Source organism: Lingula anatina, chromosome 1 (genome assembly GCF_051362555.1).
Source record: "Lingula anatina isolate TDL-2025a chromosome 1, LinAna3.0, whole genome shotgun sequence".
Lineage (NCBI taxonomy): Eukaryota > Metazoa > Brachiopoda > Lingulata > Lingulida > Lingulidae > Lingula > Lingula anatina.
In genome coordinates, this window is record NC_141767.1 from 21787676 (window position 1) to 21812619 (window position 24944).

The following is a 24944-nucleotide window of genomic DNA, read 5'->3' on the forward strand; positions in this document are numbered from 1 at the left end:
GAACCTATGGGTAGCAATTTAAAATTTACACAGCCAATATTGGTTGACTGCAACAAGTTTTATTTATTGGCATATATTGACTTCCTTGTTGATCTGAAATTGTGAAATATTGCATAAAAATTGTTTGATAAATTGATTAGGCCACATTATCAACATCCTAATTGAGAGTGTTGCTATGAAACCATGGAAACTGATATCTTGTAGATTACAAGTGAGTTCTGAATATATCACCCACACCCAAAAGCTGCACAAAACTCAAGATGGTGGATACCTGTGGTCTGAAGTGTATTAAATACTTACTTTTTATATTTAATATCATCTTTTGGGTAAGTATTTTCAAATTTGATTTCACTTAAAGAATTAAACCTAGTTGAGATTTCTAGGATGTACTAATTTGGGATTTTTTAATCTGAGAGAATTTCAGACAAACACAAGTCTGAGACTCATCCTAACTAGAGGTCTGGAGGTTGAAATTTTAAAAAGTTGTTTTTGTAGTAATTAATAATACACTTATTTTTGTCAATTTTGTGTATCAACATTCAATTACTTGACTGGTGCACACCCAATACAATGTCATCACAAACACAATGTATGTACATTTTAGTGTCATTTATTATCTTCTCTCTTTTTTTTCCTTGTAACACTTTCTTTCTATTTTTTTATTCTATGTCATTTTCAGTGAATACTCTCCTTTCCTCATCTGATAAATAAAACTGGTTTTAATGTATCCATTTACATTCAGCTTGCTGGTGCTGCAGTTCTTGGAGTTGGAATATGGATCCGTGTTGATAAAAATCAATTCGAGCTTCTGCTAGGGAGTAGTTTGTACCAGATTAGTGCCTATGTGTTGATAGGAGCAGGGGCACTGGTGTTTCTTGTGGGATTCTCTGGCTGCTGTGGGGCTGTCAAAGAAAGCAAATGCCTGCTCTGGGCAGTAAGTATATGTACATTGTCCAACTCCTAACTTTATGACACCACAGAACATTCCATAAATTAAAATTTCTTTCAGAAATTGTTGAATTAATATATGTTACATTTAATTATTATAGTTGGCAAGCTCTTGCTCTATTGAGCAATTTATTTATGATGTTAATTGTCAAATGTCTTTTTTTTCCAAGAGAATAAGTATTATTTGTCGTGTATACCATCTAAATGACTAACAATTAATTACTTTCTTGTCATTAGCATTAGCCAGAACACAGTAATGTTTTGTATCTCATAAATAAGAAAATAATAGCTGAGGTTTTCTTTTGCAGTACTTTGGCTTGTTATTCTTGATCTTTGCAATTGAAGTTGCTGCAGCTATCCTGGCATTTGTTTTCTTTGATAAGGTAGGATTTGTGTTTTTCAACCTGTCATTTATCTTTCAAATCTTGACTTATACAAACTAAATGTGAATGAGATGGCATAAGGTATGGGTTGTGAAGCTTTTAGCATCTTCTGTACAAGTCTGTGTAGACATTTATTTTTCATATGTAACACATTTCAAAGATATCCAGTGCAATGTAAACAACCAATTTAGTAAGAAAAGTCCTTTAATTAATTTTTTTATTAAAAATAGACTAACTTTGAGAATTGGATTTTTCACACTTCATTTTTTTCTAGTGGAAAAAATGCAATGTGTTTTGGCTAAGAAAGTGGAATAAGTTCACAATAAACTATAGGAAAAACTTGATTATGTTGTTTTTATGCTTTAAACCCTCCCTCCAAAAAGAAACATAAAACTAAATAAATTGTTAAATAGAAAAATAAAATGCTGTTTTATTTGACTGCTATTAGCTACTACACTCATTTTAATAAATATGATCAAATAGTGAAACAAATGTAATTTCATCTGACATCCCTTGCTGTTTACACTTCTCATAAACCAACTTTAAGTTAACAATTTTGTCTGGCTTTATCCGTTTAATAGGATAATGCAGAGATTGAAAAGCAAATCAATGTGACTATCAGTGAAAGGTATGGAAAAAACTCATTCGAGGTTTTGAATAAAGCAGTGGATGCTTTACAATATGAGGTAATAATTTTTTTTTGTTTTTTCTTATTATTAGTTCTTTATCTAAGTACAAATTTGAATATTTCTATATTTTTATTTTCTAACAATTTATGGGCTCCAGTGATATTAGTATATATGTCTGATATATATATTTAATGGGATGCCAGGTTATTAGATTATAAGATATGTGTGCATTTTTTGTAACATCTTGCAAGGTTTCAGAATTTGTTTGCCATGTCCGTGTATACAAAGTGCAAATATGCATACTGAGGTGCCAAACATTTTTATATTGTGTTTGTTGTGAAAGTTTGTAGTGATTTCTCTCCCAGATGAAATGCTGCGGATCAGAAAACTGGAGAGACTGGCAGCAGTGGAATGACTCTAGATTACCCTGGTCATGTTGTGAACGAGCTGTTAACAAATCATGCCCCAGTTTGTGTAATCTAAATATAAACTACAACGACACAACTGACCCAAGTGGCATTTACTCAAAGGTATAAAAATTTCTTCAGTATTTAAACTTCACAAAATAGTTAATACATTATCAGTCTTAGTAAGAAAGCTTTAACAACAAATAATTACAATAAAATCAATAAATTTTGTCATCATTTCATTCCTTATCCCCACTGCATAGAGGACAATAATTTGCGGTAAGTAAATATGCATAATAGTCTCGTATGTATTGCAGGGATGTAAACCCCAACTACTGGATTGGGCCAAAGAGAACTTGATTATATTAGGGGCTTTGGGAATAGCAACTGCCTTTATAGAGGTAACAAACAACCTTGTCAATGTAAATATAAGTATTTTTGACCCCCCCCCCCCAAAAAAAAAAAAAAAAAAAAATGATAATAATAAATAAATAAATAATGATACATAAAAATAATATCCAATGATTCCTGCTGTTACCCATCCAACACTTGATATCATGATGCCCTCACTGCTGCTCTTGTATCCGTTTCATGTTGAAATTTTTGTTACTAATTATCTCAGCATTTTCAGATCTGCCCAAGTGGGTGACACTGAAACAATATTTTGGATTTTTGGTATAAACCTTGTGTTCATTTATTTTTACTTATATAAAATAACAGCATCTTTTAAAGAGGTTTGTTGATTTTTTGCAGCTCCTGGGCATGATCTTTGCATGCTGCTTAATCAAAGCCATAGATGACCAGTAACAGATGACCAGTCATAGAAAAGAAAAGAAAAGTGTGAAAACATTCATAATTACTCCAGATTCAGTTTGTTTCTTGGCATTAGAAATCTACAAAATGTGGAAATTGAATAGATTTGTATCAGTGATGCTGCTAAATGTAATGCAAGTGCTTAAAATTAAGAATCCTAGCCATGTTGGAATGGTTTCAGATATTATAGTTATTGACAGTTACTTTGCAGACCTTAGAAAAGCAATATTGAGAGAATTCTTAGATATAAGATTGTATTCTATGCTAATTTGAAAATAATTTCTCGCATCAGATTGCCTACCTACTTGCAGTTACACACTGGAATCACTATCCATATTTCTATTTCATCAAGCCAAAAACATGATTCATAAGCTTCTTTTATATATCTATATTGTAAATATACTTTTATAAAGAGTAAAACTATTAGTATTCCTGCTAAATGAAGCATATAATTCTAGTTGAGAAGGCATCAAAGCCATTCAATGGGCAGACATAAAGGGCAAATAAACTAATATTTTGATGCAATATGTCATAATAATTTACAGCAAAATAAATATTCCATCAAAATAATAGTTTCAATATTCCAATAATATTGACAGTGGGTTTTTATTATGTCTACTGGCAAAATATCCAGGAGTTCACAGCATCACGCACCCAACTGCAATCACAGACACAGAAAATGGTTTCATGTCCAGAAAATGTGTCTGTATATAAATAAAATGATAGACTGAAATGTTTATTTAAGTAGCATCACATAACATTTAATTTTATAATACAAACCATGATATGAAAGTGCATTTTTTTATTTGAATAATATCACATACAAACATTCTGTACATGTTGACCCTTGTGGAATATACATGTTCATTCTCTTTTCAACCCCCATCAAGTTATAAGCATAAAACACTTATCTCTGCAACTTGTTTTCCTTACAAAAAAAATTTTCAGCTGTAAGCAAGAATGATCTTACTGGAACATACATTAAAATTTCAATGCTGAAGCTGTTTAGTCTTTGTAATTAGAGGGGGGAGGTCATAGTTCTATATCTGTTTGCTTCAGTTAAATGCTTTATGGTTTATCTTGATCCTAAGCACAGAATGTAACGTGTTCAAAGTCATTTTAAATTGATGTTTCAACATTTTGCATTGTTTAAAATTCTAAAATGAGTTGGTTACTAATTCAGTGTTGCCAACTATTCATCTTTGGAATGACAGACTATCAGCAAAAGGCACTGGCAGACAAAAAAATCACAATCAAAAATGGGCTTTGGACACCATGAAGAGCACAAGTTAGGTTCTAGACTTCAGGAGGTTCTCGACTTGAATTCAGCTGCTTGTCTCCCAGATGTTTAGAAAAATTAATGATTTTCCAATTATTTCTCCTTGTTTTAACTCATTTAAAATTGAATAAAATGCTTAGAAGAACATTAAGATTCCAGTTCTCTTTGTCATGCTTATTTTTTCCTGAAATCCCATATGCGAAAAAATTTCTGATCAATACCTCAAATTAATATCCTTAAGCAGGAAAAAACATCTGTGACAGACTGACTCATTGTAAACATTATTACAGTCATCAGGTCTCAAGTTGTTCACCTTTTGCAGAATCTGATGAACATAATCAATATAAAAAGATGAACAACTGGTAGGTTCTCACATTGGAGTAAATCTATGAAAAATTTTAATTTTGATCTGAAGATGCTGTTAAGTGAAGAACTAAGCTTCCATAAGATATTTCTATAAACCAAGTTCATGCCATTGATCATATAAGTGTTGTAACAACCCATGTTTTGTGACCAACATTAGGTCCCCACATAACAAAAAGTTTACACAAAATTCCCATTCTGATATAGATTATACAGAAAATATAGAGTGAAGTACCAAGCTTCCATGTCAAATATCTATTCATCATATTCATGCTGTTTGATCACCTAATAGTGGTAAATGATGTTGAGTTTTGTTACTACATTTCTTTAAAAATGCATTGCAACCAAACAGTTTATGCTGTTATGAAATTTATGCGCTAATATCAAAGCAGCTGGTGTCGTCTGCTGCACTTCTTCACCTCATTTTGTAGTGTATGGTATCTGACATCTCTGAAAGTTCCCCTTTAAAATCAACATCAATTGTGAAGTCCAGATCACGCTGAAAAATAAAAAGGAACACAGTGAACATTTCTTCTCCACACTTGTGGATGGAACCTTACATAATATGAGATAACAAGCTGTAGTATGAAGTGTTTTAACGGTCAAGGTCATCAGGTAATATTTTACTTAATTAAAGATCTGAGTCACAAAAGTGACTGTAGCTTATGTATTAATCTCACTGTGTTAGAGGCTTAATCAACCCCACCCCAGCCCCCCAAAAAAGTCATTTTGCAATAAATCATTAGTTTTCCATGATAATTACATGATTGTCTTTGTTGGGTGTGACGCAGAAAGTGCCCATAATCTCCTCTCCCTTCTTCACAGTCATGTAATCATCAAAGTAGAACACAGTCTGCTTCCAGTGAGTGTAACGAGCCTCAGGGGCTGAAATTATGATTTTTTTACAGCATTATATTTAACTATTTTAACTATAATCAGTCTTTCAAATAAAATAATAGGCTGTTATCAACATGAAGTACTTTGCAGTATTGAAGCAAGTGTTTAATACAATAAATTAAGTTAACATGCTGAAATTGACAACTTGTATCCAATAAGACTAAAAACAATCAAAATTTTCTCTAAAGGGTTTGGTTTTAAAACACAATGAAGTCCCTTTAAAAAATTTATAGTAGCAATGTAATTTTATTCTTTTGTAAAACGAGTCTCTGGTTCAAATTAAAAAAAAAAAAAAAGCTGTTAATCATAATCTGAAAAACAATTTTCACCTAAATCAAGTTTAAAAGATGTGGGAACCTGTTACCTGTGGAAAACCCTGTTCTCTTGTGACACTTTGTGAACTCAATGTTGAAGAAAGTGACAAAAGCTTGGATGTAGTCATTTCTCTTGCACTGGAGATGGAAGGGAGCTTGGAACGTCAGATCTTCAGGCTGGACAGTGTAGATGTCTACTTCCTAAAAGTACAAAGAATCGACATCGAAAAGATTGATACAAGTCACCAAAGTTTTCTTTCTATTTGGAATAAAAGATGTACAATAGTTTTCTGACTTGTCACTTGAACCAATGTTTATCAGGAACAAATCTTATGGAAAGAATTTTTTGTTGATACTAGCTCAAGCTTATGAATATTGTCCAATTTCACTTAGTCCCAAAGTGCCCAGGAAACGTGGAGTCTCTTTTGTATTTGGATTCCATAGAAATGTTGTTGTACAATCATTCTATCATTCAATTTTCAGGGGTATGGAAGGAAGGGGGGGGAGGTAGGCACAGGGATTACATTTGGTTTAGAAGGAAACATTTTTTAAAAATCCCCTACTTCCCATTTATGCTTGTGTACTTGTTGAAATAATTCATCATGGTGAGAGGCATTGTTTTTGATTTTTTGAAAAACTATAAAACACCACAATGTCCAAATTTCTGTTCTAAAAAATATTTAGTAAGACGAAGTAGAAGACATCACCTTGCCCCATGTTCTTTATCACCACATACCTTTATAAGGCATGAATTTGTTACCACCAGCCGCCCATTGACTTTGTCAACAATGGGTTCCCTTATGGCGACCTCCTTGATGCAGCTCATGTCAAACCCATACACTGTCTCCCACCCTGAATTATAATCACAAGCGCAAATCAGAATTATGGGTAAGCCCAGTGTATCATGGGATATGCTCCCAGAGATAGGTATTGATTTGCTGCTGGTGGCCTAGTGAGATCCCCAAGTGACCAATCATGGGCAGGCTGCAATTATTACCTTAACTAAGCAAGAATTGGTGACCACTTGTTTGGGATCCACAACATCCACTAAAGGTTCAGTAATGGCAACTTTGCGAATACAGCTCATATCAAAGCCATACACACTGTCCCACCCTAAAAATGGATGAAAACTGAATGAAACTTAAAAATAAAAAAAGCTTTCTTCCAAACAAACAAACAAAAAAGTTTATTCGTCAAAATAAATATCCCTTTGGTCTTACTATTTATAAAGTCATATGAGGGAGTATACATATGTTGTAAAATTCCAAATATTATTCCATGTATATTTCCTGTAGAGCAAATTTTGTACAAATTAAATCATTTTTCCAAACTTACAGTTGATTTTCTCATCCTTGTACTGTCTGTCTTCAATGGCACATATGTACAATGTAGCCCTGTCTGGGAATATGAGACCTCCTGGAGCCTGGAACATAGGTACAGGTAGTCATGTTATATATGAACTGGTTAACAACAGAAACTATACAATAGGAACACATAAGAAGTTTCCAATACATTTCCTTATTTCTCAAAAGAGACAAATTTTGATCTTTCATCAAGCAGTCCTTTCTCATTTGGGTCTGTTCATTTAAAGTTAATGTGGGTAATTTTTGGTTCCAAAAATGATTCTTGATAGATTAACATCAGGCAGAAAAGTTAACCTTTGATATCAAGTGGAGTGTACTGAAAAACAAGTGTTGTGCACCAATAAATATCAATATTTGCCCTAAAAATTGAAAACATCATTTTCTTACGAAATGGTCAAAATCTCTTTCATTGAAAAAACAAAATAATGAAGATGATTGATCTGAACAATCAAAGGTAATCTTACATCCTAGCTAGAAAACAGAAGTCAAAGTAGATCAAATTGTAGACAAAAAAATATCCAAAACTGAGAAGTTTACACAAACCAAATGCTTACCAGCCATTTGTCTCTGGCAAACAGGACTGTATTCAACATGGATTCATAGAAGAGACAGTACCCCATCCACTCACTGATAATTATGTCCACTTTTTCAATCCCTTCTGGCAGCTGAACCTCTTCAACTTTACCCTTGACTAAGGTAATCACTGGAAAGTCAATAACAGTGATATGACAGCTTTGAATATGACATTATTCAGAATGACCAGGCTGTGCACACTGACAGTGAAAAAAAAAATACAGTGTGCACTATAGAAAACACATTATGTAAAGATTAGTTTATCTTAAATATTGAAGAGGAATGTCAATACACTTAATCAAAAGTATATTCCCTGTAGAATGATAAAAATTTGAGAGCAAACATAAATTATGATGAAATTTTGCTAAAAACAGGGAATGGAGCATGAAATGACCAAAGTTGAACTTGTAAAAATGATTTGTCTCTCCACAACCACAACTGTTAGTATATCACCTGAAATTCAATAAAAACATTTATAAAAAAAAGAATACTGGAAATTTCATTCCGGGAAACAAGACTTTATTGTCAAATGTTCTTTACTACTTATAGTAACGATATAAACAGGCAACATAGATACACCTGCTTACCATCATCGAAATGATTTGCTTCAACAATTCTTCTTGCATGATCCACAATGCTTGAACATTCGATCTAAAAACAATAAAATATATGTTACTGACAGGGGCCAAGAAAATAAGACATGCAAATCTTTATCTTTGCTGCCATTTATTATCACTTAGATTATTGCTTAACAAATCCAATTTTCTTCAACTTAACTGCCAGTTAAATGTTTATTTAAATGGGAAATTTGTGAAAATCTAATAAACTGCCTGTAGCTACCACTTACCCCAATGACTTTCTTTGCCCCAGCTTTAGCGGCAAACATGCAGAGAATGCCTGTACCACAGCCCACATCTAGCACAACCTTGCCTTTAAACAGGTGCTTGTTGTGGTAGATGGAATTCCTGTATGTCAGTGTGCGAACCTCATCTTTTAACATTTCCTGAAAATTTATAAAAAAAATGGTTGAATCATCTTTTTGGGGTCCCAAATAAATCATTTATCATGTTTAAAACACAGACTTCAAAACAATCATGTTATAATATTTTTAAGGTCACATGTACAAAAACTTATAAAAACTTACGTGAATAAAAAACACATTAAGTTAAATCAAGAATAGTACTACATCATGCAATTCAGACAATGAGTGTTATCCAATGAACTATAGAAACAAAGCATCAAATATTACCTCATGTATACCAAAGTGAGCATAGCTGTCGAAGTAGTAGTCCTTGGATGTCATCTCCTCTATCTTGACATCTCTAGCTCCACTTGTGCTTGAAGGGGTAGGCTGAAAGAACAAGTATATTGAAATTATATGAAAACAATTATTATACCTTCATAAATGATAATAATAACAGTGAATTTTTTTTTCAAATTAACTTCCCAACTTCAGAAAAATATAAACCAGGAACAAATAATGGATGTGTAATTTATGCATGCTTTTGGGGGCCAAACATTCAGTAGTGAACATGACAGTACTTTTTGCATCACAGAGTAAAAGATGAAACTGGAGGCACCATTCAGGCAGTGGTCGCGTACTTTATTTAAATTAAGCATGCGAAAAGACTTAAATGACACCCTAAATCAAATAAGTCAACCACAAAATACTGATCATTTCATAAATTACGTGACTAAGTTATATCTTTCCGTTGTTCAAAGCCGCAAAGAAGCTCTGTTGGTGAATGGGAAGAATTATTAAAATAATGAGTATTCATAGAGGAATCAATTTTTAAAAAAGCGGCGTTGTGTGACCTGTTTTTTCTATGGTGTTAAATTTATCTTTCACGTCAGAAATTGATACCGATATAGTAAAAATGCCAACAACTGATACAAAACGCTTGGTTTTAATTGGGTACCAGCAACATTCACAAAGCAATGGCAGCATGCTCGATATCCAATTTCATGAAAATCACAATTTCAAGAAAAGTACGTTAACAATGCTATAGTTTTTTGCTTACATACACTCATCTAGGTAATCTGACACTTTCGATACAAAATATGTCAAATCGGACCTCAAAGAGACGGTAAATTTCACTTACAGTTTGGACTTCCATCTCTGCCATTCTTCTCTTTTCGGTAAAATTTTGCACATGGCCGCGCGCTACGTCATCACATTGTGTGCTTACAAAAGCGATGACGTACTTCACATGTGGGGGAATTTGGAAGTTGAAAGTTCAGGAGCTGGTGGCAAACTTACCTGCTTTATCAGTCTGGAAGAGAGCAGATAGTCGTTAGCAAAGGAAACAAGACTAGAAAAGGTAATATGAGGTACTTTTAAATAATTATTTTTTTAGTTTAATTTGCATTCACGATCATCATACCTTATCATGGTTGCGACGGTCGCGTACGCACAGCCACAGGCACAGCTCAACTTGAACTTGCACAGGTTGAGTGATATTACAGTACCCACTGATTGAAACTTGGAATTGGTTTAGAGAATATTAATTTTATTGCCAAGACTGCAGTCTATCTACGTATATATTTTAAGAGAAATAAGTGAGTAGGATAGATTTTCTGTATTTCCGATTTTTTTCATTCTCCTAGATTTTTTTCTCCATACTAGTACACATCTACAAATGTATTTTATACTATACATTTGGAAAAAAATGAAGTTTTATTTTTGTCGAACTTCGCTTTTCTGACGCTACGTGTACTACCACAAGTACATTCAATTTGATATGTGTAAGCTCATGATGTAGAACTATTACAAAACTAAGAAAATTCAGTGAAGAGATATTTCAAAACTAAAAAGATTCAGTGTAGAGATATGGCAAAGCATGCTGTTTTTTTTTCATTGGTATTGTAAATAACTGTTAGGAACAGAACTCCAAAAAGCATGTCACTTGGCATAGGCCCACATGTACCTGTGCAAAATTGTTACTGTTAGAGATGTGAGAGAAAAAGAAATTTACATAGCAGATATTGCAGAATGTTTTAAAACAAATTATATATATTTTCAATATAAAAAAGAATTATAAGTTGTAGTACTTGTGTTACTAATTCCCCTTTCACTAGAATAAAATATATTTTTCCAGCAACAGTTGTCAGCTTGGTTGAATATAGATTGCTGTCACCTTTATGTATTTAGTTCATCTCCATCTGGGCCAACTTACATAGTTGATCTCAAAACTAGTCTTCCAGCTGGTTCAACCTATTTTAGTTAAGTGTTATCATTATTCAGTTGAAACACATGTCAGACCTACATCAAGTCAGGGAATAAAGCATTTGTAGTAAAAATGTCAGCGATAAAGATTGCTTTCTGGTGGGTTAGCCTCAGGTACAATTCATTGTTGAAGTCTGTGAGGTGGTGTGTGAAATAGACAGCTATTTGATATCATCAGTGCAGGTTGGACAGTGTCATAAATTTGCCCTTGTGAAATCAGATAGTTCTATGGTAGGAGTTAATGCAGGTACTCATGCAAGTGAAATGGATAATTTAAGGTGATAAACATTTTCTATACATATATTTACCAAGGGTAACATATCAGAAATTGAATGGAACTATTCTCAAGAGAGTCATGCCACAGTTGAAGTACCCATTTGTGAAATGCATTATTTCTTTTCTTTGTGCAAGAAAACTTGCGGAAAACATTTGGATCAGAGATGTTGTAGAGAGAATCCCCCTTTGATTTATGAGATGCTTTAGACTGCTAAATGCATCCATGTTTAAGGTGATAAGGAAAGGCCACAATAATGTTGTGTACCCTGTAGGTCAGCAATAAAGGTACCTATATGAGGCTTTAAACTATTGCCATTAAATTGTAAACTGCCTTTCACTTCATCTGATTTTAACAAATGTACTTCCATTTATTGATATATGAAGTGCTTGTAACCCACAGTTCACTTGTGATATACTTAAACTGTAGGCTTAATCATTGTTTTTACCGAAGAAGAAAATAATGTTATTATATAAAACAGCTAAAGCAGACATTGTGCCAGATAAAGTTATTCCCTAAGGGCTGGTAGATTTGCCTATTAAAAGTCACTAAATCATGTGTTGGTGTATAGGAGACTTGAAATCAGCCAAGGAATACTCCACAGTGATCAAAATCCATGCTGGAAAAATTTCTAACTCTTTCCCATATTATGGTCAATAATATCCATCTCTATTAATGGAGTCATATAAAATGTGGTCAGTGAAAATCAAATAAGGTCGCGCGACAAGGTTATTTTCAGTTGCACTCTGGATTACGCACGCTTGCTCCGCAAGGTGTCGCCTGTGGAGGGGGGGCAGCACAGCCCATGTTGTTACTGTGACGAAGGTGACAAGTACTTCCGAACATTTTTCATAACTGTCATTATTCCTCATTCTATTCACAAATTTGATATTTACGGCAATGGAAAATGTGGCACTGACAAAAGTGGGTCTAGGTGCGTTGACGGGCCGCACAGGTGTCCCCAACATTAACCGCTGCCAGAGAATCCCGAAGCATTAAACTACACAACCTGTAGATATTGGAAATTTGGCCAAATTTAAGCAAATGAGGCTTTATTAGATTTGGGTAGAAATAGAGAGGAATGTCCAGTGACATACCAAACCCCTAAGTTTAAGTCTTGGCCTTTGACACCTGTAACGCACCCCTTAGTCAAGAATCTTAACAAATCAACGTTGGGCAGGTATGCTTTGTTTTCTCCCGGCGTTTTTGTGATTTTATCAACTTGATTGTCCAGTGCCAGACCTTTTGTTCCCAGGTCCTAGTAGCAAACTTTATCAGATAACAATCTGACACTAACCACTCTGCACTAACAGCGCCGTAAACCCAGTTATCAATGCTGTCATCTTTACCTGTATCTCTACCGGTATTATACCAGTGGTACGTCCGATATATATCAGTAAGGAAATATGCTGTGATGCTTATATTTATTTGTAATACGTTAGCATCAACCTGTTCATAAAAACTTGGATCCTTTCAGTATTATTACACAATAATAGTATATTGACATCATGGGAGTTGTTATGATTAAATGCTTAGAAGAAATAATAAAAACAGATTACGTAAAATAAAAAATGAATTAATTTTATTTGAGTTATTTTTTTTTCAAACCAATTAATTATCAAACATGAATATTATTTTCAGAAACATCAACATATATTACTGCATTATAAATCTGCTGGTAAACAGATCTACAGTTCTAAAATGCAAATACCAAGTACCTTTCACACACAAATGATGAGATGTAAATAATCATATGTATAAAGTAGTAAAAATTTCACAAAATGTGTGTAGGCAAGATATTTCTACAAGTAACCTCATTAATCAGTCAGGAAACTTCATAATGCCCTCAATAAATGTAGAAATTTGAGCAAGAGAAATTCTACATACATGTGTACAGGCATGACAGATTTACCATATATTGCCACCAACCTTAAACTGAATGGGCATTTTAAAGAACAAAGTGAGTTAAAAATGAATAAGTAATAAAAAACAGATACTGTCATTCTTAATACTTAAAAACAATGGCACCTTGCAGCCTTCACTGCCTCACTATTTGCAAACAATGTTCTAGCCACTGTCACTGTGTACTTTTGATGAGGCATAGATGCACGGATAACTCCTTTGAATTATATTGTGGAGGTCTTTTTTGTCATCAATCTGACACATATAACCTGAATGTACATATTGCAATTCACACCGTAGCGGCTTGTCTTAGTTAGGACTCAACCAGTTGAAAACTTGTGGCACTGTTTCAGGGACAGGATCACACAAACTACCCTTGCAGTGATGATGGATCTACTAGTACATTATCTATCTCTTGTCCTCCTAGTTTCTCTAATACTATTTCCCCTGATCTATGCTCACATCAATCTCTACAGCTTTACCAACTTCTACGCAGTTTTTGCATCTGAAAGTATAAAGCAAAAATGTAATTAAGGACTATCAATTTACTTGTTATATATTTATATTTCAGGGCGAGAGAAAAAAGGCAGAAACCGCATATCATAATCAATATAATTGAAAATCAAATAAGTATAATCAAATAGCTTTAATTGCACATACTAGTGATGATTTAATCTTTTAAAATTCAGCATGAATTTTGACTCTCTCTTGTTAAAGCATGGCCACTTTATCAAAATGTGCTTGATCAAATAATAATAGTGATAATAATAATAATAACCTGCACACATGATGTAATGGTCAACTGCCACAAAAATGAGCTGAAATGTACTTGGTAGCCTGAGAAATAATATCAGGTATTAATTTGAGCAGCAATAATAGCAATAATACCAAAGAGTTATCAACGACACAAGCATATGATATGGTGTTATATAGCAAAATTTCATGCATAACTTGCTGTCGCCGTGTCCTCCTCAAACTATCGTGCACATCAGCTTTTGATTTTCAATGTCATCAAAATGTTACATTGTTGTTAGTAAGACCTATGTATCTGCTATTCAAATAGTATCGTTTGGAAAATAACTAAAAATTTTAATTATGCTTTTGCAACACGAAATTATCATTAACTTTGCCGGTTCACGTGTACACAGTACTTTGCTATCAATGCTGCTCTTTTCTCCCCAACTCGCCACTGACAGGCTAACCACATCGTTCCAAAACAAAGTTGGCATGATCCTTTACTTTTGGTGTTGGCAGTTTCGCCCCGGGAACATCGTCTTCGGTTAAAAACAACGTATCGTATTCACCCATCTTTGCATTGCTCCTGTACAAAATGTCCGCTTGCTGCCCCCCAAGGGAAAAATCGTAGCACGTGGGTAGTTACGCAAGACCTGTGACGTATAACGCGCGCGACCTTATTAAGTTGATAGGGCCTATGATCATGCACAAATCATGTCATTTGTGGAAGATTAGGTTTCCCACAGAGGAACACTAATGCCGCCCATACTAATGGTTGATGATGGGGTGTAGTGTACATGTGGTAGCAGCTACCTTCAGTCAGGATGATTCATTGGGCAGGTATCCTAAGATCAGTCATGTCTGCACCTGTGATAGTGTGTGTGTGAAAGAAAGATAAAAAAGACTAGAAAGAAGTACTATCTGGGAATAGTTAAATGGTGTCTGCATCACAAAAGTGAAGGTTACTATTCTTTACTTGTAAGTAGACCTGTCCTTTGGTATATATATATATAAAGCTAGCAGCATCTGAGATATATGTATATTTTATTTCTTATATCTTTTGTTAAATGGAAAGCAAAGAAACAAGTCTTAGTGTTCTTTGTTCAGTAACTGTACTCTTTCTTTACTGTATGCCTTTCTGAACTAGTTCCACAAGATGGAAGGATTGAACTACCTACCTTTTATTGAATTGTTTATACAGCTCATGCTTTGTTTCTCTCAGGTGAGAAGATTTACACATTGGATTAAGCCAAGGACCAAATAAAGTTTTCATTAGATATATGAGCCAGTCAATAACATTTATCTAAGTTCCTCCTGAGACATTATTGCAAAACTAATATTTGGCAAGTTATTGTTTGAATAATATATGTTAGCAAAGATGAAAGAAGGTTTATCTTGTAGCACAGGGGTATACATCCAGCGAGACAGTCATATAGATATTACATAACCATATTTCTTATTTGGTTATACTGTATAAACTTCCAATTATGTTGTAAGGAATTAAGCCCTGGATTTACCTATGCAGTAAATTGATCAGGAACTGTGTGCCTTCTTATGGATATATCAACTTTCCCTGGGTCAGTGGCGATGTAAGGGCTAGCTGAACCATATTATTCATGCACCTCTCCTTTTCGAAAGATGCTTTTCCAGTGAAGGTGAAATATTTGAAAGTAAATCCAACAGACCTGTGTTGTAGTTTGATTCAATCACAAAGCTACCTTATACTGCAATAACACAATGAATAGTATAGAAAATAAGCCTTTGTTGGAACAGCAAACTACCTCCCATATAGTACCTTTGAGTACACTGTCCCGTTCTGGGGCCTTGAGTGAAGAGCTATGGCCTGGAGCATGTATAGTTCTAACCACAGCCTCAACAGCCGGCCCTGAAATTAAAAAGTTACAGGAGTCGAACAATAAGCATGCATCGATTCATTTTTTATTTGCACTGGGAAATATATGGTTTTGAAAGCTTATGCATATTTCCTTTTGAATGCGTAATCAAGGTTTTATATGATACACAAAGTCTGGTTTTTGATAAAGTGATGGGCATTGAAAAAAATAGGAAAAGTTTTCTCATTTATTGATTAGACATCTCGGTGTTTAGATTCCTCCCACCCTACAGGTGTGTAGAGACATAGCAGCAGACGGGGAGGGTTTGTGTGGTAGATCAATGCACCGGTGGGTCAGTAAGTAAAAGACTTCCAGGTCAGACAACAGAACACACAAGTAGACAGCTCACAGGTATGTACAATGTAGACAGACTTAGGTGACAAAGAACAAGTGTCCACACTGGCCGGGCAGACATGATCAGGTAGCCCTCTAAGCCTGCTGCTTGTTCTGTTGAGATATTTGTAACTTAAAAATAACTTTAAAAGGGTATTTTTATATGACCCTTTGTTCTGATTTCTTCATTCTATATTTTATAATGCTAAGTCTGGGGACCAAGCAGGTACATCCTCGTACATGCCTGTGTCTGCATCTTGATTCATATCTCATCTTTTCTACAACTTGTTCTTACGTGATTACTTTTCATGGCTGAGCTCTCGTGTTATCTCAGTTGTTCATAGCTGTTATAATCATTATGTCCTTACAGGATTGTTCTTATCAGTGATGACTGTGTAAATGTGTAGTTTAATCATAGAAATCTTTACATGAACATGGATGATATGTCTACTCTGAAATCTAATAACCACACTGTACAAGGTATGTTTTGTTCTTGATATAGCCAGGATGGAGTGTAGTACATCTAGACATGATGTATGAAGGTGTAACTCTTTTATTATCAAATTGTACTTGTTGTTTTAAATGTGAGATGATGAAAAAACATTGATTAATATAATTATTTCTTTAGATTTCTAAAAATTACAAATAAAGAATGTGCCTCTTTTATCTTGTATGAAAACATTTTGCTCCTTATAAAAATGTTTTTTCAACAGTATATTTAACTTCACACCATGCAATATGATCAATAATGTAAACACTTGTACCTGCCAAGATCTCTAAATTACATCGACCAGTTTTTTAAGCTTTCCACATGCCATTGCTCATAGGATACACCAAAATCAGCAGATCTTAGAGCTCCTTCATCTAATAATTTTATAATGAACCCTTCAGCCCCCACCCTAATCAAAAACCATTAAAAAGTGAGTTCCTAGAAGTCACAAAGAAATAATTAGTCCTAATTGCTGGGGCCAAGGGGGAATTTTTTTTTGCTTTCAGTGCCAAGTGTGCAACATTAGGTTAAACAGATTCTGCCTACAGCAAGAAGTACTATACTTGCAAGTCAGCTCTTGAGTTGAATACTGCTTCATTCCATTGTGTAGTGCAGGAGTAATTTGTCACTGTATCTTAATAAGCTGTCATCTAAACTCTCCCGGGGCATTGTAGGATGATATTTGGTATTCTTAATTTTCTTAAATGGTGCTGTCAAAAAGTAGAAATCTGGTCCAGACTGTGCTGTGTTGTCCTGCCTACTGCCATTAATATTTAGGTAGGTACATTATATAGCTGTATGTTGTTTGTTAGATTGCTTTCCTATTGTAAGAAAAGAATTGCATGCTCTATAGTACTATGGTATACTGATACTAGAACCTGTTAAATAGTTTCACGTGTGCTAGACTGATATAAAGCACATATTAGATTGAGACATTACAACTTAATTGAAAGAACATCCATAGGTGATTGAGGGAGTTGCACAAGGGCATGAGGGGTTGCTATCAATTAAGTTTTCTACTTCCTGAAATAAGATCTGTAACATTAAAAAAAAATTGGACTGAAAATGGCCCTTGAAAGGAATTGTCTTTATGCTGCTTTAAATATACTTCACAATCATGTGTTAAGCAGCCACTGGAGATAAATTGTGATCAGTACACACGCACTTCTGATTCCACATTGATTTTGTGATGTGAATGAACATGGCATGCAAAAATCTGTGTGATATCTCTCCAAATTTATTGCACAAACTTCCATTGTGTCTCTGCCGTTTGAAAAAAATCAATTAGATATCACAGGAGGATACCTATCTTTAACCTTTAAAAGCAGGGTTTTTGGCATTTTGCCTTGTCTCTGTATGTAGAACATCAATTGCTATTGTAATTGGGAGGTTGTATCATTACATGGTTGAGAGGCAGTATCAGATCTTTCCCAGCCTTATGAGCTGTTTGTCATCTGTGTGTAGTCTATGGCAGCACTGTAGGTGTGGTGGCATGCACTTTGAGTCTGATTGTTCTCCCCCATGTCCCGCTGAGCAGCCTTGGATGTGTTGTACCAGATGCCTGCAGCTACTTTTATACTGCAGATAGTTCCTGGAACATTGCTGGTTACAGACACACGGTATTGTCAGGGGGCTTTGTTTTTGCCTAGAAAAGAGGAAGGTAATTGAAAATGAATTGTATTCTAATCCTTTCAGGAACCTTTTTTTTTTCTTGGCATTTGATACGTGAGTGACGATCAGGTACATGTGCTCCCTGGGTAGGTTGTCAGATTACCTGCATGTGGTACATGTTACATTTAGTTGCATTGGTTCATGTAGTGTCGTATTGTCTCTTTTTTATGCTCTATGTAGTTCTTTGGCTTTGAAGTACTGATCGAAATATTGCTTGTTTAGCCATATAACCAAATACACAATTTTCTATAATAATTTTATTTAAATACATAAAAAGAGTATTTGATTTCCTTTTCTGAAATAATCTGACTGTTTAAGACTACCAGCTATTTTTATTGAACTAAACTAATTTAATTATAGAATTGGATTTAACAGAAAATATTTGAGAGCTTACATAAATGTAAGTGGTTTAAAGGTTTGGATTGATGGCAAATGTTAAAATCCCCATAGAGATTCAGCGCAGTAGTGAGACGCGTACTAGTCTTGATGTTTTAAGTCTGCAAAGTTGATTTATAAATAATGTCACATAACATTGTGTGAGCTGCTATATCAACAGAACCTGGTCCGTAGTGGCAGATAACAGTCTTAATGGTTCACACTACGAGTTGCTAAATTACAGAATTATTCTGCAACCATGACCATCAAGATAGTATTGACATTCAGTGTTTGAATGTTGAAATGTGCCATGTTTACTTTTTCCCAGACTGTTTGTTCTTAATTTGAAATACATTGAAGTTTGGGATATCTGATTTTTCATTCCCTGTTGAAGGTATAGTGATAGCTAGGTAAGGTAAAGTTACATTGAGGCCAGGGTATTTAAAGTTTGGACATATGTCCATCTAGTCGAGGACCAGTGATGATTGGTTTAAGGGGTAGTGTTTCACTTGTAAAGAGCATAAATTTACGTATAAGTTGGGTTGATCCTTCCTCCATATAAGTTCTTTGCGGGTTGTTTGATTAAGCTACACTCAACATTTTCATTGAAACATTTTCATGGAGACTTAGGTGCCAGAAAGTGGTGGGCAAGAGAACTTTTATAAATTACCTTAAATTACCTTAGCTTTCTGTGGGAGAAGAATCAACCCAATCTGTGTATAAACGCACCTTGGTGTGTATAATGACTGTTGATACAGTGGCATCAGTTTGTTTATACTGCTGACATAAAATAAAGACACTAAATTTGCATTTAATTCACCCGAGTGTTATAATGTGCGACTAACACAGAAAATGATATTTAACTGTTCTAAGTAGATACTGCACTTAAAGCATATATATATATATATATATATATATCTGGGATGATTTCAGTCTATGAGCACATTCAGAACAGCAGACTGACAGATCCGTGGATCAAATATGGCCGACCCACGTGAATCCTTGTTGAGTATTCCTTACAGAGAGTCTATTTAGTGTCTAATCGAAAATTAAGCGGCAAACTTTTTAGTGGGTCGCCATTTTTGATCTGCTGATGTGTTAGTCCGCTGATCTGAATATACTCTACTTCTGTTCTGAATGACTTAACTGATACAACATCACTGTGTCTCCAAAAACTAGTGCAGATTATTACTTGTTATTTAAAGAATTGGGAATATTAATATCACTGATCTTATTATTTTCAGATACAGACTGATTTAAAGACTACCAGGACATTGTTTTAACAGTGGGCATAAATTACCAAGTCATTATGAGGAGCAGGTGACTAAAAGGTACTATAATTATTTTCCAAACAAAAATTGTCTTTCATAGATTGAAACTATTTTTTTCTGTAAATATTTACTGTTATCCTTCAAATTAGTTTTTTTTTTTTTTTGGGGGGGGGGGGTGGGAGGGGTGAATTATTTGTCGACTTTTATATAATGTATTTTTTCTTAAAGTTTTAATGCTATTTAGGCTTGCCTTGAGACCAGATTTTCTCTTTTCGCTCTGTTTGTTAACCTCCCCCCCCCCAAAAAAAAAAAAAAAGTTATTTACATTTCTTTACTTTCAGTCCTTTGTGTCAACTCCCAGGTTTCCTTGGATGAAAGTGATTTGTCAAGTTTTTTTTTTTTTTTTATGTGTGTGTGTGTTTGCCTCAGAAAGTCAAATCACGATGGGGACCACTTATATTCACACCGTTCTGATATATCTGAAATTCCCTTTACTTGCCATTTATGAAAGTGCTCATTTTAAGTGCAGTAGACCTATGGGGAGTTGTGGTTCATTGTCTTAATTTGATTATTCTTTTCTAGGATGACCTCTTGGGGATAGTATCCAATGTTTTGACAGCAGGGTATAGAATTTCTGATTCTTCTATTGGAGTACATTATACTGATTTCCAAAGCATGGGTACATACTAGTACATATATACGGTCATGTTAATATTCCATGCAATTTGTCATCAGCATGACATTTTGTTTGGAGACAGGGAAATGAGTACACAGACATCATATACACATGCTAATGGCTACAGCATTTATAGTTGGTGTTAAGATGTATGTGTTAATATGCATGAGGTGTGAAAATGTGTAAAAACCAACAATATTCCTTGATGAAAAAAATCAATCATTCATTTCTCAGAAAAAATATAGTTGATGGATGAACTTGGGGTTCACAACAGAGTTACAAACTCAAAAATGTGTTTTTAAGACAGCTTTTTCCTTCACATGATTGACATACAGTTTGCTGAAAATAGTATTTTATGTATTCTTTTTGTAATGTAATATTATAAGTGTATAAATGTATTTTTTGAGCAAGCACTTGTACTTACATAATTGGAAAATATGAAGCTTGCCTTTTAGAAAGAAAGTAGAATTTAAGACAGTAAGGTTTTCTGTCAGTCTCTTGTTGTCATAGTCTTTAAAATGTGTTTATAACAGTGAAGATGATAGTTGTGACTGTTTTCGTGACCCTCAAGAATTTACTACATGAGCTTTTAATTGTGCACATATATCTGAACTGAAAATGGGATTGCACTGTTTTATGAAGCCTAGTCTTGGTTGCAGTCTCTTTGTAACTGGTTTTCAATTAGATATTGGTTTTATTATGTGTGGACATGTATTGCTCAAGGTAAATAAGACAGTAAGAGAAAGTAAGCAATGTGTTAGTGAGTAATGTGAAAATAAGAAAACGTAATATCAGATCATACAGTTGGTATAGGTGGCACTGAAAGGGGAAAAGAGAAGTCTTTTTCTCGAGAATTGTATTTATGGAAAAGAAAGAGGAACAGTAGGGTATGCAAGAATTGAATAAGTTCTTAGCCATGCATACCAAGAAAAATCCTCTAAAACCATGACATTATCAGTTCTGGAAATGAAATCTTCATGGCATTTGGAGATTCAGTTAAAAGAGGCTATTAGCACCTTTTTGTGAACATTTGGAATCCTTTTTATCTCTACACCCATCTTAAGCATTGGCAAGGAATAGGTTTAACAGTGGGTAAGATTTACCTTCTTTGGAATGCATGTCTGGGGCCTAACATAGATTTTAGCCATTACAAGAGAGTAAAAATACACCAGGTTATTTTTATCTCCATAAAAAGTGCATATCAGATTTAATAACTGTACACCAAGAGACTATCTTTCACGGTGCTTGGGGATAAATCTGACCGACATTTATTAGGAAAATTTAGAGCCATTATTGCTGTTTCATCCTTAGGGTTTTTATTAAAATACTTGCCTGGTTCAATTTCTCCCAGGACCACACTCATTTTAAACAGCTTGCAAGTGTGTGTATATATAAGTTTGTATTTATAAACATACATAAAGAAATGTGGCCTGCTGTTGGAAATTTGAAATGGGGGCCTACCTTGTTCATTTCTCAGTGTTGGATAGGATTGCCTGTGGACTGGTAAGCTGTGTACAGGCAGACCTAATTGGTTCACAAGATTTTGGCAAACATTTGGAACCCTGGACACTCCACTTAAACAGTCACTGTAAAATGTGACCTGTTCCTGAACAGTTGAAGCAGTCTGGCTGTGTTGGGACCTGTACTATGGGGATCTGGTCTGAGGATATGTATGTACATAGCTCAGAATGATCACATTTGAAATCCTGCAATTTTTGGCTAAGGGTTTTTTTTAAAGAAGGTTGTTTGAAGTAGGCTTGGAACAAAAATGAAGTCTGTCAGGCCTTAATAGAGAAAGTGGAGCTGTCTTTGTAATAGTCCAAATGTTTGTGGCAGCTGACTAGAATTTTCTAGCTGAGTGGGTTGTGCACTGGTATTTTCAGCACTTGGTTCAGTTATCTGATGGAATATTGCATCTTTCAAAAATTGTGCATTTTGAATTAGTTCTTTTTTTACTTGCTGGAAGAAAAAAGGACGTGCTGTATGATACTGCTGAAGGACCCCTGATCCTTTGTTCACTTGAATAGATCTATAGTTTTTTATGTATTTTTTTTTTTCAGAAAAAGACTTTTTATTGTTGTCAGCTCTGGACAACGCCAGAACCAATTCCATATTTGTGTCAAGTATCTGGTTGAAATCCAAGTGCCCAAGTTAGTATTTCAGCAGTTTCTTGTTTGTGTTTTAGGTGCTGTAGTTGAAAAGTTCCCATCCTTCCCACCACATCACCACAGCTGTCGTCTGCCAACATGAGTAACCTACGAGACCAAAGAAGTAAGAAGAAGTTTGACGAGGGCTGCTGTGGACTTTTCTTTTTAAAATATGCCCTCTGCACTTTTAATATTATATTTTGGGTAAGTATTAAAGATATAAATTACAATTTCATTTAAAACAAGTAAAACTGAAGCTCAGATTCCTATTATGCTACTTTCATTTTGATACATTTATGAACGCTTTAAGCTGAAAAAAATTGATTTCTTTATACAACCTTGTTTCTGATGTAATTTTCTATGATTAAATAGAGTAATGTTATTGATCCAATATATCTTATATAAAAAACACTTGATGATCAATGTATTTATTTTTTTTTTTTTGTATCATGTCAGCAGAATACAACACATTGTTCATTGTGTTGTTTGTTGGAACCTTGGGCCGCATTTGCAGTCAATTTGGGAAAGCTTAATTCTGTTATTTTGAAATAACCCTTACCCTTATAGCTATTGTATGATTTGTAACCATTAGGATCCAAGATGATGCCATGTCACTTACAGTGTTCCTCAGTTGCAATTGTTGTGTGTAGTCTCACAGATCAGATTGACTGTATTGATAGAAATTCTGAAATATCACACACGAAGGGGCATTCCCATAGACACATGAGTCTACGTGGGTCGGTCCTACTCTGTGGGGGCTCTTGCTAAAAGCTATCAGCTTAACTGAATGCCATCCTCCTTAAACAGGTAGGATGAAATCAACTTTGTGTGCACTCAGCTTAATTATCCCCAAGATGCTTGAGGAGGCATGTCAGACAATTAAGCTGATTTCACTGATTGCACTTAGCAAGAATCCCCACAGAGTTTAGTCCGATGGTGTGTAAGGGATTGGGGTTTAAGGAATAGCACCTACTGAGTTTTGCCATAACCTCTTGACTGGAAATGCATCTCCAGTATCTGCAATCGTTTTGTGATACTTTTATTACTACAGGCCATCCATTTAAATACAATACATGTCTTACATGAGTGATGAGATGATAATGGTTAACACTTCTCCAGTGGCTCTTAGTGTCACAGGGGGGCAGAGGTCAGGAGATTTAATACCACAGTCTGATGCCTTGGTGTTTTTTGATACGGGCATTGTACATTCTTTCATAGGTTGCAGAGCTGGAGGGGTGGGAGAGCCTGACTGTGTGTGTGTGTGTGTGTGTGTGTGTTTTTTTATTAGAAACCAGAAAGATTTGTCACTACTTGCCTGTGGCTGTGCTGAAGTTTTCTGTTGCCAATATTGATTACATTTATTCCATTTAATTGATAAAATTTTTGATATACAGGGTGAATTTAGTCATAGTAAATGGGTTTACTAGTGTGCATTAACCAAAATTCTTCTTTGGTTTATATGTTTTCATTGAAAAAATGAGAAAGAGGGTGTGGGAATTTGTTCCTGGATATGATAACAGGTATCTTCTGCCAAGCTTGGGTGTCGAGTGATGAGAATGAAAGCAGATTCTGAACCATGTGGAAAATATTTACCAAATCCTCTGTGAACGGTGGTTGATGTTGTGCTGCTACAGTGGAGAATTGTGTTTTTTTCTTACCCTCAGCTGCTTTGAACCAAATATTGAGGTGTTTGAGTCATGAACTTTTGCCCCGGCAGCAGGGGTTAAGATACCAAAAGAAACATGAAATGGGTTTCACAGGGAACTGCAGCCATTTCACGTGAGATGTGTTAAACGGATTTTAATGGAAAATGTTGAAAATTGAAGGTAGAGTTTTAGTAGAATTTCAGAGCTGTGTATGTCTGTTTTATGTCCTTTTAATTTAATATGTTGGAACTATACAAATGAATTTTGCCAGCTTTTTTCTTCTGTCTATTTTCTGTATTGCTTTTCTCCATTTATATTTCAACAAAAACCCTGAAG

The 24944-nt window shown here is 34.6% G+C and overlaps 3 protein-coding genes and 1 long non-coding RNA gene across 14 annotated transcripts in view; 2 read left to right on the forward strand and 2 right to left on the reverse strand.

Annotated features, from left to right (window-relative positions):
- LOC106178453 (CD151 antigen) lies at window positions 1-4798 on the forward strand. The gene is made up of 7 exons (XM_087001627.1): window positions 1-326; window positions 743-934; window positions 1257-1331; window positions 1913-2017; window positions 2326-2490; window positions 2685-2768; window positions 3121-4798. The coding sequence occupies exons 1-7, from the start codon at window positions 261-263 to the stop codon at window positions 3172-3174; spliced, it is 741 nt and encodes a 246-aa protein (XP_086857753.1). The 5' UTR covers window positions 1-260; the 3' UTR covers window positions 3175-4798.
- On the reverse strand, window positions 3968-10240 carry LOC106178475 (protein arginine N-methyltransferase 1). Of its 2 annotated transcripts, none has more exons than XM_013561668.2 (10): window positions 10073-10240; window positions 9220-9321; window positions 8818-8973; window positions 8558-8621; window positions 7952-8100; window positions 7369-7456; window positions 6770-6885; window positions 6084-6234; window positions 5586-5707; window positions 3968-5321 (listed from the first exon to the last, which is right to left on the reverse strand). In XM_013561668.2, exons 1-10 carry the CDS (start codon window positions 10094-10096, stop codon window positions 5238-5240), a joined length of 1056 nt encoding a protein of 351 aa, XP_013417122.1. In that variant the 5' UTR covers window positions 10097-10240; the 3' UTR covers window positions 3968-5237. The 2 variants fall into 2 exon arrangements, with proteins under 2 accessions (XP_013417122.1, XP_013417121.1); XM_013561667.2 differs by lacking the exon at window positions 6770-6885 and adding an exon at window positions 7031-7146.
- Window positions 10127-24944, forward strand: part of LOC106178482 (CD151 antigen) — a 22055-nt gene continuing 7237 nt past the window's right edge. The window contains exons 1-3 of one of the 9 annotated variants that reach the window (XM_013561678.3): window positions 10127-10291; window positions 20113-20199; window positions 23001-23166. In XM_013561678.3, the coding sequence (XP_013417132.2) occupies window positions 23062-23166 (105 nt within the window). In that variant the 5' untranslated portion in view covers window positions 10127-10291; window positions 20113-20199; window positions 23001-23061. Of the gene's footprint in view, window positions 10302-10445; window positions 10530-11394; window positions 11475-14920; window positions 15086-16190; window positions 16351-17530; window positions 17600-18325; window positions 18483-20112; window positions 20200-22465; window positions 22486-23000; window positions 23167-24944 lie in introns of those variants that run through there. The other 8 variants (XM_013561679.2, XM_013561685.2, XM_013561684.2 and 5 more) reach the window with 8 other exon arrangements.
- Window positions 13032-14823, reverse strand: LOC106180472 (uncharacterized). Of its 2 annotated transcripts, XR_015332051.1 has the most exons (3): window positions 14524-14823; window positions 14151-14209; window positions 13032-13877 (listed from the first exon to the last, which is right to left on the reverse strand). It is a non-coding gene; the product is annotated as an uncharacterized LOC106180472 (long non-coding RNA). The 2 variants fall into 2 exon arrangements; XR_015332048.1 differs by lacking the exon at window positions 14151-14209.